Here is a 14,171-nt window from a genome sequence, read left to right as displayed (position 1 = left end):
GGAGAAAAATTACCTGTTTGTAAAATTTTATAACAAACTATTAAACATGATTTATTTATTTTTTTTATTTTGCATCTTTTTTTGTTTGTTTAGCAAATAGTGATGGACGAACTTCCGACGGGACGTTTCGCGAACGCGAAACGCGAACGGACACAAACGTTCGCGAAAACGACCGTTCGCCGCGGGCTCCATTGACTTCAATGGGAGGCGAATTTCGCAAACCTTTAGGTCGAATTTGCGGCCACGGGGTAATTATTAGGGGGTAGCACGTAGTCCCACCACCTGGACAATAGCATAATACATGTATGAGGTGAATTTGGGATCGATAACTACAAGCATTTTTTTTTTATTTGGGAAATTGTTCTGACAATTCAGGACTATGGAGCTAATGAAGGCAATGGAGGAGAGGGAAGGTCAGGGACCAGGGTAGGCAAACAAGAGGGTGCAGGAGATACAGAGCACTGACAGCAGCACCGTAATACAGAGCACTGACATCAGCACCGTGACATACAGCGCTGACAGCAGCTCCGTGACATACAGCGCTGACAGCAGCTCCGTGACATACAGCGCTGACAGCAGCTCCGTGACATACAGCGCTGACAGCAGCTCCGTGACATACAGCGCTGACAGCAGCTCCGTGACATACAGCGCTGACAGCAGCACCGTGACATACAGCGCTGACAGCAGCTCCGTGACATACAGCGCTGACAGCAGCTCCGTGACATACAGCGCTGACAGCAGCTCCGTGACATACAGCACTGACAGCAGCTCCGTGACATACAGCGCTGACAGCAGCTCCGTGACATACAGCGCTGACAGCAGCACCGTGACATACAGCGCTGACAGCAGCTCCGTGACATACAGCGCTGACAGCAGCTCCGTGACATACAGCGCTGACAGCAGCTCCGTGACATACAGCGCTGACAGCAGCTCCGTGACATACAGCGCTGACAGCAGCACCGTGACATACAGCGCTGACAGCAGCTCCGTGACATACAGCGCTGACAGCAGCTCCGTGACATACAGCGCTGACAGCAGCTCCGTGACATACAGCACTGACAGCAGCTCCGTGACATACAGCGCTGACAGCAGCTCCGTGACATACAGCGCTGACAGCAGCACCGTGACATACAGCGCTGACAGCAGCTCCGTGACATACAGCGCTGACAGCAGCTCCGTGACATACAGCGCTGACAGCAGCTCCGTGACATACAGCGCTGACAGCAGCTCCGTGACATACAGCGCTGACAGCAGCTCCGTGACATACAGCGCTGACAGCAGCTCCGTGACATACAGCGCTGACAGCAGCTCCGTGACATACAGCGCTGACAGCAGCACCGTGACATACAGCGCTGACAGCAGCTCCGTGACATACAGCGCTGACAGCAGCTCCGTGACATACAGCGCTGACAGCAGCACCGTGACATACAGCGCTGACAGCAGCTCCGTGACATACAGCGCTGACAGCAGCTCCGTGACATACAGCGCTGACAGCAGCTCCGTGACATACAGCGCTGACAGCAGCTCCGTGACATACAGCGCTGACAGCAGCTCCGTGACATACAGCGCTGACAGCAGCTCCGTGACATACAGCGCTGACAGCAGCTCCGTGACATACAGCGCTGACAGCAGCTCCGTGACATACAGCGCTGACAGCAGCTCCGTGACATACAGCGCTGACAGCAGCTCCGTGACATACAGCGCTGACAGCAGCTCCGTGACATACAGCGCTGACAGCAGCTCCGTGACATACAGCGCTGACAGCAGCTCCGTGACATACAGCGCTGACAGCAGCACCGTAAGCAGCCCCAGGAGGAAGTCAGCACAGCACAGGGATGGTGTGATCCCCTCATAATAAGAACCCCCAGGAGGAAGTCAGCACAGCACAGGGATGGTGGGAGCCCCTCATAATAAGAACACCCAGGAGGAAGTCAGCACAGCACAGGGATGGTGGGAACCCCTCATAATAAGCAGCCCCAGTAGAAATATGACACCGCTCAACCTCTTCAAAGAGGAGGGTAGGGGCATATAGTACGGTGTGCTTTTTTGGGTCAGGGAAGTGAGCCAAATGAATTAAGAAGGTCTGTGTGCTTGATTCCAAAAATTGTTTATAGACATATACATGGTCTACTGATCACATGTGTTGAATTCCTCCGAGATCCATGCCTCATTCATTTTTAGAAATGTGAGGTAGTTAACACTGTGGTGAGCTAGGCGAGTACGCTTATCGGTCACAATCCCCCCTGCTGCGCTGAACGTCCTTTCGGACAGGACACTGGATGAGGGGCAAGCCAACAGTTCGATTGCAAATTGGGCAAGCTCTGGCCAGAGGTCAAGCCTGCCCACCCAGTAGTCTAGGGGTTCATCACTCCTCAGAGCGTCCACATCGGCCGTTAACCCAATGTAGTCGGACACCTGACGGTCTAGGCGTTCCCTGATGCTGGATCCGGATGACACCTGTCGATGGGTCGGCTGAAAGAATGACCTCATATCCGAAGTCACCAACACATCTTCAAACCGGCCTCTTCTTGCAGGCGCTGTTGGATTGGTACCCGCAAATCCTTCTCTGGGAGTGGGAATTGCTCCTCTGCCAGCGCACGCAAAAGCAGAATGCAGCATTTCTCGAAGCAAGGCCTGGAAGTGCTGCATTCTGACAGCCCTCTGCGACGGCGGTAACATTTCCGCCATTTTGTGTTTGTACCGGGGGTCTAAGTACGTTGCCACCCAGTACTGGTCCTTGACCCTCATGCTTTTTATACGGGGGTCCCTATTAAAACACTGGAGCATGAAGGCCCCCATTTGCACTAAAGTGGAAGCGGTGTGGTGGCCTGGCTCCTGCTCATCATCCAGGATAATGTCGTCCTCTTCATTCTCCTCTCCCCATCCTCGCACAACAGGGATCCCAGAAAGGTTTAAAGCATGCTCTTCTTGCTCCTGCTCATCCGCCCCGGCACCATCCTCCTCTGACTCCTCATCAGACTCCTGTTGTTGACTTGTCTCAGATAGAGTAGCCCCCCCTGGGAATTCATCCAGCATTGCGACTTCCTCATCTTCCCGCTCCTGCTCCTCCACAGCCTGATCAATGACACGACGCAATGCACGCTCCAGAAAGAAGGCATAAGGTACCATGTCACTGATGGCGCCATGGCTGCGACTGACCAGTTTGGTGATCTCCTCAAATGGCCGCAGAAGTCTGCATGTGTCGCGCATGAGCAGCCACTGGCGCGGTGAAAAAAAACCCAGCTCCCCAGAACCGTTTCTTTCGCAGAGTTCATACAGGTAGACGTTAACTGCACGTTTCTGCTGGAGCAGCCTATCAAGCATATAGAAGGTTGAGTTCCATCGCGTCGGGCAATCGCAAATAAGACGTCTGACCGGCAGATGGTGTCGCCGCTGAATGTCAGCAAGGCGAGCCATGGCCGTGTAAGATCTTCTGAAATGGGCCGAGATTTTCCTTGCCTGCCGCAAGATGTCCTGGACCCCAGGGTATTTGACAAGGAATCGCTGCACGACCAAGTTTAAGACGTGTGCCATGCACGGCACGTGCGTGATTTTGCCCTGTTTCAATGCGCTAAGCAGATTGGCACCGTTGTCACACACCACTTTACCAACTGTCAAATTGAGCGGTGTTAGCCACTCATCTGCCTGTGAACGCAAAGCTGAAAGGAGTGCCGGGCCAGTGTGGCTCTTTGCTTCCAGGCACAACAGACGCAGCACGGCATGGCAACGTCTCACCTGGCATGTGGAATAGGTTCTGGGGAGCTTGGGCGGTGCAGTGGAAGAGACGCTAGCAGCGGAAAAGGAGGAGGCAGCTGAGGAGGAGAGGGAGGAGGATGGAGTAGGAGGAGGAGAAGAAGAGTCAGGCCTGCATGCAATCCGTGGCGGTAAAACCAAATCTACACGGGTGCCACGGGTTACATGCTTGACGGCCGTCAGAAGGTTCACCCAGTGGGCAGTAAAACTGATATACCTTCCCTGCCCGTGTTTGCTAGACCACGTGTCTGTGGTCAGATGTATCTTGGCACCGACACTGTGTGCCAGAGATACATTCACTTGCCGCTGAACATGGCCATATAGCTCTGGGATGCCCTTCTCTGAGAAATACTTCCTTCCTGGGACCTTCCATTGTGGTGTTCCAATGGCCACAAATTTGCGAAAGGCCTCCGAGTCCACCAGTTTATATGGCAGTAGTTGGCGGGCTATGAGTTCTGACAAGCCAGCCGCCAACCGTTGGGCAAGAGGGTTATCCGGCGTCATCATTTTTTTACGCTCAAACATTAGGCCCACGGAAGCCTGCCTTTTTGCAGAAAAATGTGAGCTTGGCGTGATGGAAGGTGGAGTGGAGGACAATTGTGAGGAGAGAGGAGAAGGAGAAGTAGAAGACGAGGCTGGACGGTGAGAGCCTGCAGTGTGGCTTTGTGTGTTCCGTTGCTCCCACTGGGCTCGGTGATGGCTGCTCATGTGCCTTCTTAAGGCGGTCGTCCCTAGGTGAGTATTGGGCTTACCGCGACTAACGCGTTGACTGCAAAGATTGCAGATGGCAACGCTATTGTCAGCAGCGGACACGTTAAAAAAAGCCCACACTGCGGAGCCATGTGCCGGTGTCCTGGGAGCGCCAGATGTGACCGTACATGGTCGATGACTCGCTCCTGATACATTTGCAGTCTGCTTTGTCCCTGCTGTGCAATGTAAGTCATTGCTGCTTCTCCTCCCTATCTGCTGGTCCATATCTCCCTCTGAACTCCCCTCCTCTTCCTCTCTTGTGGGCACCCACGTGACATCACTAGACACGTCATCATCAACGTCACCTTCCCCACCGCTATAAGTAGAGTAGGCAGCAACACCGGGGACCAACCTCCTCCTTGGGCTGATCTGGGTACTGGCGTCAGACTGCTGAGTAGCGCTTGTTGCTACCTCCTCTTCCTGATCCAATACCAAGAGTGGCTGCGCATCAGAAATGTCCTCTTGATATGGATCGGAAAATAATTCCAGTGACTCAAGCGGAAGGTATGTGGTGGTGGTGGTGGTGGTCGTGTTGTTGGTGGTAGTGTCTTTGGGGGTGCACATAGCAGAGAGTGAAGAAGAGGGTGCAGATCGAGAGGATGAGGAGGGTGCAGAAGAGTAAGGCTGAGCGAGCCACTCAACCAAGTCTGGTGCATCCTTTAAAGTAATTGAACGCACCTTCTGCAACTTCCCACTTTGGCTCAAGCCTGTTGCTCCTGCCCTACCCCTACCACCCCTGCGGAAGGGCCTGCCTCTTCCTCTGCATGTCATTTTTTAAATGACCCTGTGACAAAACTCTTAGTCCCTATACCGCTGAAGGACTGCTGCAGTATAGGTGAGCGGTCAGCAGTGGTGCACGTCAACCCTATCTATTGTGGACCTATAGCGGTCCTTACAGAACAGCAGACTGTACCGCACTCAAGCCTATGTACCGTAGCACCCTATACCAAGTTACCAGTCCTTATAAGAACTTTTGTGGACCAAGCAGGTTGTGTATTAGTGTTTAGCAGACTGTACGTCAGTCCCTATACCGCTGAAGGACTGCTGCAGTATAGGGCAGCGGTCAGCAGTGGTGCACGTCAACCCTATCTATTGTGGACCGATAGCGGTCCTTACAGAACAGCAGACTGTACCGCACTCAAGCCTATGTACCGTAGCACCCTATACCAAGTTACCAGTCCTTATAAGAACTTTTGTGGACCAAGCAGGTTGTGTATTAGTGTTTAGCAGACTGTACGTCAGTCCCTATACCGCTGAAGGACTGCTGCAGTATAGGGCAGCGGTCAGCAGTGGTGCACGTCAACCCTATCTATTGTGGACCGATAGCGGTCCTTACAGAACAGCAGACTGTACCGCACTCAAGCCTATGTACCGTAGCACCCTATACCAAGTTACCAGTCCTTATAAGAACTTTTGTGGAACAAGCAGGTTGTGTGTTAGTGATTAGCAGACTGTACGTCAGTCCCTATACCAATGAAGGACTGCTGCAGTATAGGGCAGCGGTCAGCAGTAGTGCACGGCAACCCTATGTATTGTGGACCGATAGCGGTCCTTACAGAACAGCAGACTGTACCGCACTCAAGCCTATGTACCGTAGCACCCTATACCAAGTTACCAGTCCTTATAAGAACTTTTGTGGACCAAGCAGGTTGTGTATTAGTGTTTAGCAGACTGTACGTCAGTCCCTATACCGCTGAAGGACTGCTGCAGTATAGGGCAGCGGTCAGCAGTGGTGCACGTCAACCCTATGTATTGTGGACCGATAGCGGTCCTTACAGAACAGCAGACTGTAACGCACTCAGGCCTATGTACCGTAGCACCCTATACCAAGTTACCAGTCCTTATAAGAACTTTTGTGGACCAAGCAGGTTGTGTGTTAGTGATTAGCAGACTGTACGTCAGTCCCTATACCAATGAAGGACTGCTGCAGTATAGGGCAGCGGTCAGCAGTAGTGCACGGCAACCCTATGTATTGTGGACCGATAGCGGTCCTTACAGAACAGCAGACTGTAACGCACTCAGGCCTATGTACCGTAGCACCCTATACCAAGTTACCAGTCCTTATAAAAACTTTTGTGGACCAAGCAGGTTGTGTGTTAGTGTTTAGCAGACTGTGCGTCAGTCCCTATACCGCTGAAGGACTGCTGCAGTATAGGGCAGCGGTCAGCAGTGGTGCACGTCAACCCTATCTATTGTGGACCGATAGCGGTCCTTACAGAACAGCAGACTGTACCGCACTCAAGCCTATGTACCGTAGCACCCTATACCAAGTTACCAGTCCTTATAAGAACTTTTGTGGACCAAGCAGGTTGTGTATTAGTGTTTAGCAGACTGTACGTCAGTCCCTATACCGCTGAAGGACTGCTGCAGTATAGGGCAGCGGTCAGCAGTGGTGCACGTCAACCCTATGTATTGTGGACCGATAGCGGTCCTTACAGAACAGCAGACTGTAACGCACTCAGGCCTATGTACCGTAGCACCCTATACCAAGTTACCAGTCCTTATAAGAACTTTTGTGGACCAAGCAGGTTGTGTGTTAGTGATTAGCAGACTGTACGTCAGTCCCTATACCAATGAAGGACTGCTGCAGTATAGGGCAGCGGTCAGCAGTAGTGCACGGCAACCCTATGTATTGTGGACCGATAGCGGTCCTTACAGAACAGCAGACTGTAACGCACTCAGGCCTATGTACCGTAGCACCCTATACCAAGTTACCAGTCCTTATAAAAACTTTTGTGGACCAAGCAGGTTGTGTGTTAGTGTTTAGCAGACTGTGCGTCAGTCCCTATACCGCTGAAGGACTGCTGCAGTATAGGGCAGCGGTCAGCAGTGGTGCACGTCAACCCTATCTATTGTGGACCGATAGCGGTCCTTACAGAACAGCAGACTGTACCGCACTCAAGCCTATGTACCGTAGCACCCTATACCAAGTTACCAGTCCTTATAAGAACTTTTGTGGACCAAGCAGGTTGTGTATTAGTGTTTAGCAGACTGTACGTCAGTCCCTATACCGCTGAAGGACTGCTGCAGTATAGGGCAGCGGTCAGCAGTGGTGCACGTCAACCCTATGTATTGTGGACCGATAGCGGTCCTTACAGAACAGCAGACTGTAACGCACTCAGGCCTATGTACCGTAGCACCCTATACCAAGTTACCAGTCCTTATAAGAACTTTTGTGGACCAAGCAGGTTGTGTGTTAGTGATTAGCAGACTGTACGTCAGTCCCTATACCAATGAAGGACTGCTGCAGTATAGGGCAGCGGTCAGCAGTAGTGCACGGCAACCCTATGTATTGTGGACCGATAGCGGTCCTTACAGAACAGCAGACTGTACTGCACTCAGGCCTATGTACCGTAGCACCCTATACCAAGTTACCAGTCCTTATAAAAACTTTTGTGGACCAAGCAGGTTGTGTGTTAGTGTTTAGCAGACTGTGCGTCAGTCCCTATACCGCTGAAGGACTGCTGCAGTATAGGGCAGCGGTCAGCAGTAGTGCACGGCAACCCTATGTATTGTGGACCGATAGCGGTCCTTACAGAACAGCAGACTGTAACGCACTCAGGCCTATGTACCGTAGCACCCTATACCAAGTTACCAGTCCTTATAAGAACTTTTGTGGACCAAGCAGGTTGTGTGTTAGTGATTAGCAGACTGTACGTCAGTCCCTATACCAATGAAGGACTGCTGCAGTATAGGGCAGCGGTCAGCAGTAGTGCACGGCAACCCTATGTATTGTGGACCGATAGCGGTCCTTACAGAACAGCAGACTGTACCGCACCCAAGCCTATGTACCGTAGCACCCTAGACAGACCAAGTTACCAGTCCTGATAAAGAGCTTTGTGGAACAAGTGAGTTGTGAATGATTAGCAGACTGCAGCAGAAGGGCAGCAGTCAAGTATAATATTCTTTCTATATTTGGAAGAAAGAATATTATACGTGTACAAGCCTATTACCGTACCACTGATACCAGTCCTGAAAAGAACCTTTGTGGAACTAATAGTAACAGCAAGTCTTTAAAATTATCCTCACTGCCTGACACACTGCTTCCTGCCTGTCCCTATACAAATTGGCAAAAAAGAGTAGGCTGGAACGATTAGCTGGAACAGCTCTTTTGTGGACCTGATAGTAACAGCTAATGATGATGATGATGATGATGATGAAGAAAGACTAATCTGGCTGAGCTGTCCCTAAAATAGCAGCATACAGCGCTCTGTCCCTTTATCTAAACTGACAAAAGAAACTCAGGCTGCTGACCTAACACCTATACCAGTCCTGAAAAGAACTTTTGTGTACCAAATAGCTAGCGTTTTCTCTGTCCCTACTCCACACAGGATCCTTTCCCTACAGTGACAGAAGAAAGAATGTAAAATGGCCACCGGATCGGGTGTATTTATAGGTTAGGGGGAATGTCCAAGTGTCCATGAGCTGTCATGTCTCAATTGGTTGTCCTGTAACACATGATAAACGTGTCACGAAAGGTTAAAGTTCTTGTATACATTAAACACGTAAGTCCGCCGGGGCGAACGACGGAAAAAGGCGTTCGAACCCGCGGACGGCGAAAGTCGGAAATTCGCCGCGAAACGACCGCCGGGCGAACCGTTCGGCCATCACTATTAGCAAATAATAAAACTCTCAGCTGTAATTAAATACCACCAAAAGAAAGCTCTATTTGTGGGAAAAAAAAAATGATAATTTCAATTGGGTACAGTGTTGTATGACCGCGCAATTGTCATTCAAAGTGCATCAGCGCTGAAAGCTGAAAATTGGTCTGGGCAGGAGGGGGGTTTAAGTGCCCAGTAAGCAATTGGTTAACTGATTCCAGCTGAATCTATTATTGTGATTAAGGAGTCTGTGATTATGATAAATGCTATGTGAAGTGTGTTACCAGTTGCAGACATGAGATTGTGAGAAAGGGCGCTAGCTTCATAGCCCGAAACGTCAACTGCCAGTTGTACCTGGTACTTTTTTTGATATTTCCATCTGATGTAATCCTTTTTGGAAATGAAATAATTTTGTGCAGCAATCCGCGTCGTTGTTTCTACATATCTGTCCGTGGGAAGGACTAGATTGCATGCACTTCAAGGATCGTTCAGTGCACCTTACCTCTGCAATTGTGATTTTATATATATATATATATATATATATATATATATATATATATATATATATATATATATATGGGGTGTATTGTATGATATACATATATATGGAGGGGGGTGTATTGTATAATTATTTTTATATATATATATATATATATATATATAGAGGGGGGTGTATTGTATTGCAGTTACACCAGTTTACAGACTTTAAAGTCACTCACCACTAGGAATGCTGAACCCTGTTAGCAGCTTGTTAAAAGTGATAGACAGTACTCGCATTATGATATCTGTTTAATCTTCGCAATATGGAGCCAAATGGTGCTTTAAAAAAAATTTCAACAAAGCTGCTCAAGGCTTGCCAAATGCTTTGCAAAAGCATTCTGTGTACGCTGCAGTTATGCAGCAAGCTGAAGCCTAAAAAGGCCTAAAAATTAAACTGAACCATACAAGTAAACAGAGAAAAGTCTTCTCATCCAAATTGTTATGTAGTGTGGTTAGTGAAAACAAGTATGACATCTGAACCTCGTACCTTTAAACCGTCCATACTTCCTGTGGTGTGGCGGTGAATGATATTTGGGGAAGAAAGCCTTTGATATAATCAGTTATAACCTTGTCTATATATTTAAGTCGCACTGAAACATTCAATAAAAGGATATGGAAAACACAGCCTGGGCAGCAGGTAATGTAATTAAACCTTGTGTGAACTTATCTCCTCTAAAGCTGTCATTTGTGCTTGCATTGTGCAATATCTTGTCAAACATTGTTAAATGTACCAACAACTTTAAAAAAAAAAAAAAAAAAAAAAAAAAAGACACACAGAGATCTAAATGACTAAGACTATTTTCTGAAGGGGCAGATGTGCTTTTTTCATAAAGATAATAAATACCAAATATGCTTTTTTTTTTTTTTTAAAAACTAGAAGTTGACATTATTTGCCAGAATATATTATATTTTCACCTTGCTAGCTTATTATCTTCATTTGAACTTTATTAACCTACCTGTATTTCATCCTCATAAAAAAATTCTAAATCTTTCCTCCGCAGCATTCGTATTTGAGTCCAGGCTGTGTGAAGATGCACCCCCCAGGTGTCTGTACATGCTAGAAGGAGAACAGCTGGGGGAGTCAATGGCAAAGAAGGATCTGGAGGTTTTGGTTGAACATAAGCTCAATAATAACATGCAATGCCAAGCTGTGGTTTCTAAAGCGAACAAAGTCCTTTCTTGTATTAAAAGAGATATGGGGGTTTATGCACTACAAGTGCAAAGTGTACTTGAAATTGCAGTCTCTGTAGATCTGAGGGGGACATGCAAGGAAAATAAAAAAACTAATTTTAGCTTACACATGATTAGATAATAAAATCAGCAGAGCTTCCCCTCCAATTTACAGCGATTGCACTTGTAGTGCAAAGTGGATTTGCCTTTCGTAAATAACCCCCATGGACTCGAGAGAGAGCTATCATTTTGCCCCTGTACAAATCATTAGTAAGACCTCATCTAGAATATGCAGTTCAGTTTTGGGCACCAGTTCTCAAAAAGGATATCAGGGAACTGGAGGATAAGAGGCATAGAGGAGCTCAGCTATGAGGAAAGATTAGAGCAGGGATATGCAATTAGTGGACCTCCAGCTGTTGCAGAACTACAAGTCCCATGATGCATAGCAAGACTCTGACAGCCACAACCATGACACCCAGAGGCAGAGGCATGATGGGACTTGTAGTTTTGCAACAGCTGGAGGTCCGCTAATTGCAGATCCCTGGATTAGAGGAACTGAATTGACTCACTCTTGAGAAGAGGAGATTAAAAGGCATGTAAACCCTTGTCTTTTTTAAAATTAACAAACATGTCACACACCACAACTGTGCAGTTAGTTTTGCACAGAGTGGCCCCCAACCACCTCTTCTGGGATCCTATGGTGGCACTGGTGGCTCCTCCCCACATTGCGTGTCCACGTTAGAGAAGTGTTCTCCTTGGTGGAAATCCATGCAGGTGCACTCCCAAGTCCCGCATCTGTCTCCATTCACACAGAATGCATGACTCAGCCTCGCCCCCTAGCGCTGCTTCATTGGATTTGATTGACAGCAGCGTAAGCCAATGGCTGCACTGCTATCAAGCTATCGTTCACGGACGGAGGATGACAGTGTCCACGTAAGTAAAATGGGGGGGCTAGGGGGCTGCAGCACTAAGAAAGGTTTTTCACCTTAATGTATAGAATGCATTAAGGTGAAAAACCATGAGGGTTTACAACCACTTTAAGGCGGATATAATCAACATGTACAAATAAATACGTGATCCATATAATAAATTTGGTGTAGAGAGTTATTCTAACCTCCACATACATTTAAACAAAGCCTGGATGCATTCCTAAACACCCATAATATAACTGGATATTAATATTTTGAAGTAGTAACAGCAGGGGTAAGCGGATTCAGGGAATATCTATTGATTCCTGGGAGATCAGTAAGGAATTTTTCTCCACTGAAGCGAATTGGATTGTCCTTTATTGGGGCTTCATTTTGCCTCTCTCTGGATCAACCGGGGGTATAGCATTAACTAAATGGTAGACAAACTGCTCTTGGTGCTCAGCAGCGCACAAAAATCAATAGGATTATGTATATGGGAGTTTTCAATATATTTTTCTTTTTGATTGAACTAGATGGACAAGTGTCTTGTAACTACTGTTTGTAACGATGTCCTGAGAAAAGAGGAAGTGAGTTGAATGACACTGTGGGGTTATTTACTAAAGGCAAATCCACTTTGCAATACAAGTGCACTTAGAAGTGCAGTCGCTGTAGATCTGAGGGGAACATGCAAGGAAAATTAAAAAAAACTGCATTTTAGCTTGCACATGATTGGATGATAAAATCAGCAGAACTTCCCCTGATTTTAGATCTATAGTGACTGCACTTTCAAGTGCACTTGTAGTGCAATGTGGATTTGCCTTTCATAAAAAACCCCTTGGGCATCATTCAACTGGCAGCCAACAGCAGGGGAGGGAAAAAAAATAAAAAATGTACCCAGAGGAAAGCCACGCAAGCACAGGGAGAACATGCAAATTCCTTGCAGGTAGTGCAGTGGTTGCGATTCAACCTAGCAGCCCTAGTGCTGCACCGCTTAGGCACAGTGGTGACCCATAAAGGGATGTATGCCCCAATATGGGGACGGGTGAGGTAGTATAGGCAGGATCAGTAAAGTGATTTTTTTTTTTTTTTAGATGTGCAAGGTACTCTGGGAGGTGTGCCACGAAGCAAATATCAAGCATCTGGAGGAGAGGCACGAGAACAAAACATAATTCAGAAACCACATATAGGTATCCTGCACAGTTGTAGAATAAGAACCTTAAAAATATGACTTCAAAACTCTCCAATGTACCAGCAAATGAGGCCCACTTGCAGTGCAATGCATAACCTTATGAAAAGAACAAGGGTGGACCTATATTGCATATGCCTCAAGATGGCTTAATGGCTGTGACACCACTAATTGGCAATTATATAGGATGCAATTTCAGGAAGCGACAAAATATTAGGATAGAATAAGTATACTTATTCAGCAAGGCGGAAAGGATGGTAGGAGCAGACTGGTGAGGTCCGTTGCACTGAGATGGTGAGGATGGACTCATATGTTGCTTGTTGCTTTGACAAGGAGTGAGCTGCAGTTGAGACGAGAAGGAGGAGGATTTGATTCTACATATGATCTAGGACAGTGATGGCGAACCTTGGCACCCCAGATGTTTTGGAACTACATTTCCCATGTACTCTGCAGTGTAGATGACCATCATGGGAAATGTAGTTCCAAAACATCTGGGGTGCCAAGGTTTGCCATCACTGATCTAGGAACACTTCAGCCTTTTCTGGGTCCTAATAGGTGTGTTTAGTCTTTTTGTGTCAAGAAGCGGTTAGTGGCAAACTATGCCAAAATCAAGCATGTGTTTCTGGTGGAGCGTTGAGCAGATTTTGCTGAACGCCTTCCTTTTACACATCACCTCCATATGCATAGAATGCACAAAGGTAAAAAATCCTGAGCCTTTAAAAGCCACTTTAAGGTTTTAAATGACAGGTTTAGTGAGACACAAAAGTAATCTAGGTATAGTCATTCTACCAAGAAGCTCATCCCCCCTGGACACATGAAGAATGCACAAAAGCATTTCTAATGATCAGTATATTCCTGAGGGAGGCTGAAAGTCCATAAACCGCACATCTCAGGATCTGATGCTCTCTCTAGTTTCCATCCCAAAATTGTGGAGAATACAGAAGCTAGAACCATTTAAATTGTGTTCTCCATGTTCAGCTGAATTTCAGACAGAAGAAAATGCCATTTAGCTTTGTACACTCCAACTGTGGACACTATCCGATAGGCACATCTGAGAGGGTAGTTATAGATTATGTATCCTTTGTCATGCCCACTTTTTTGGTACATTAGGTTCTCTACCAGTCCAAATGCCTTATCTGCCACAACCACATATCACAAACTTGGATGCAACATACCAGGAAGAGGCCTCCTTGGAGGTATATGCCATGGTCCCTCAAAGCCTTTGGGGATTCCTTGAATATACAGGAATCCCCAGAACTGCTA

The 14,171-nt window shown here is 47.4% G+C and overlaps 1 protein-coding gene across 1 annotated transcript in view; it reads right to left on the bottom strand.

Annotated features, from left to right (window-relative positions):
* Positions 1 to 10,810, bottom strand: part of LOC143984348 (uncharacterized) — a 106,053-nt gene extending 95,243 nt beyond the window's left edge. Inside the window, exon 1 of the mRNA XM_077484583.1 lies at positions 10,601 to 10,810. Within this exon, the coding sequence (XP_077340709.1) occupies positions 10,601 to 10,648 (48 nt within the window). The 5' untranslated portion in view covers positions 10,649 to 10,810. The remainder of the gene's footprint in view (positions 1 to 10,600) is intronic.
* Positions 10,811 to 14,171: the final 3,361 nt, after the last annotated feature.

The sequence above is a fragment of the Lithobates pipiens genome, unplaced genomic scaffold, assembly GCF_037356315.1.
Source record: "Lithobates pipiens isolate NorthernLeopardFrog02 unplaced genomic scaffold, aLitPip1_a1.2 Scaffold_16, whole genome shotgun sequence".
Taxonomy (NCBI): Eukaryota; Metazoa; Chordata; class Amphibia; order Anura; family Ranidae; genus Lithobates; species Lithobates pipiens.
Note: the sequence above shows the minus strand (reverse complement) of the source record. Positions and strands in the feature narration are given on the sequence as shown.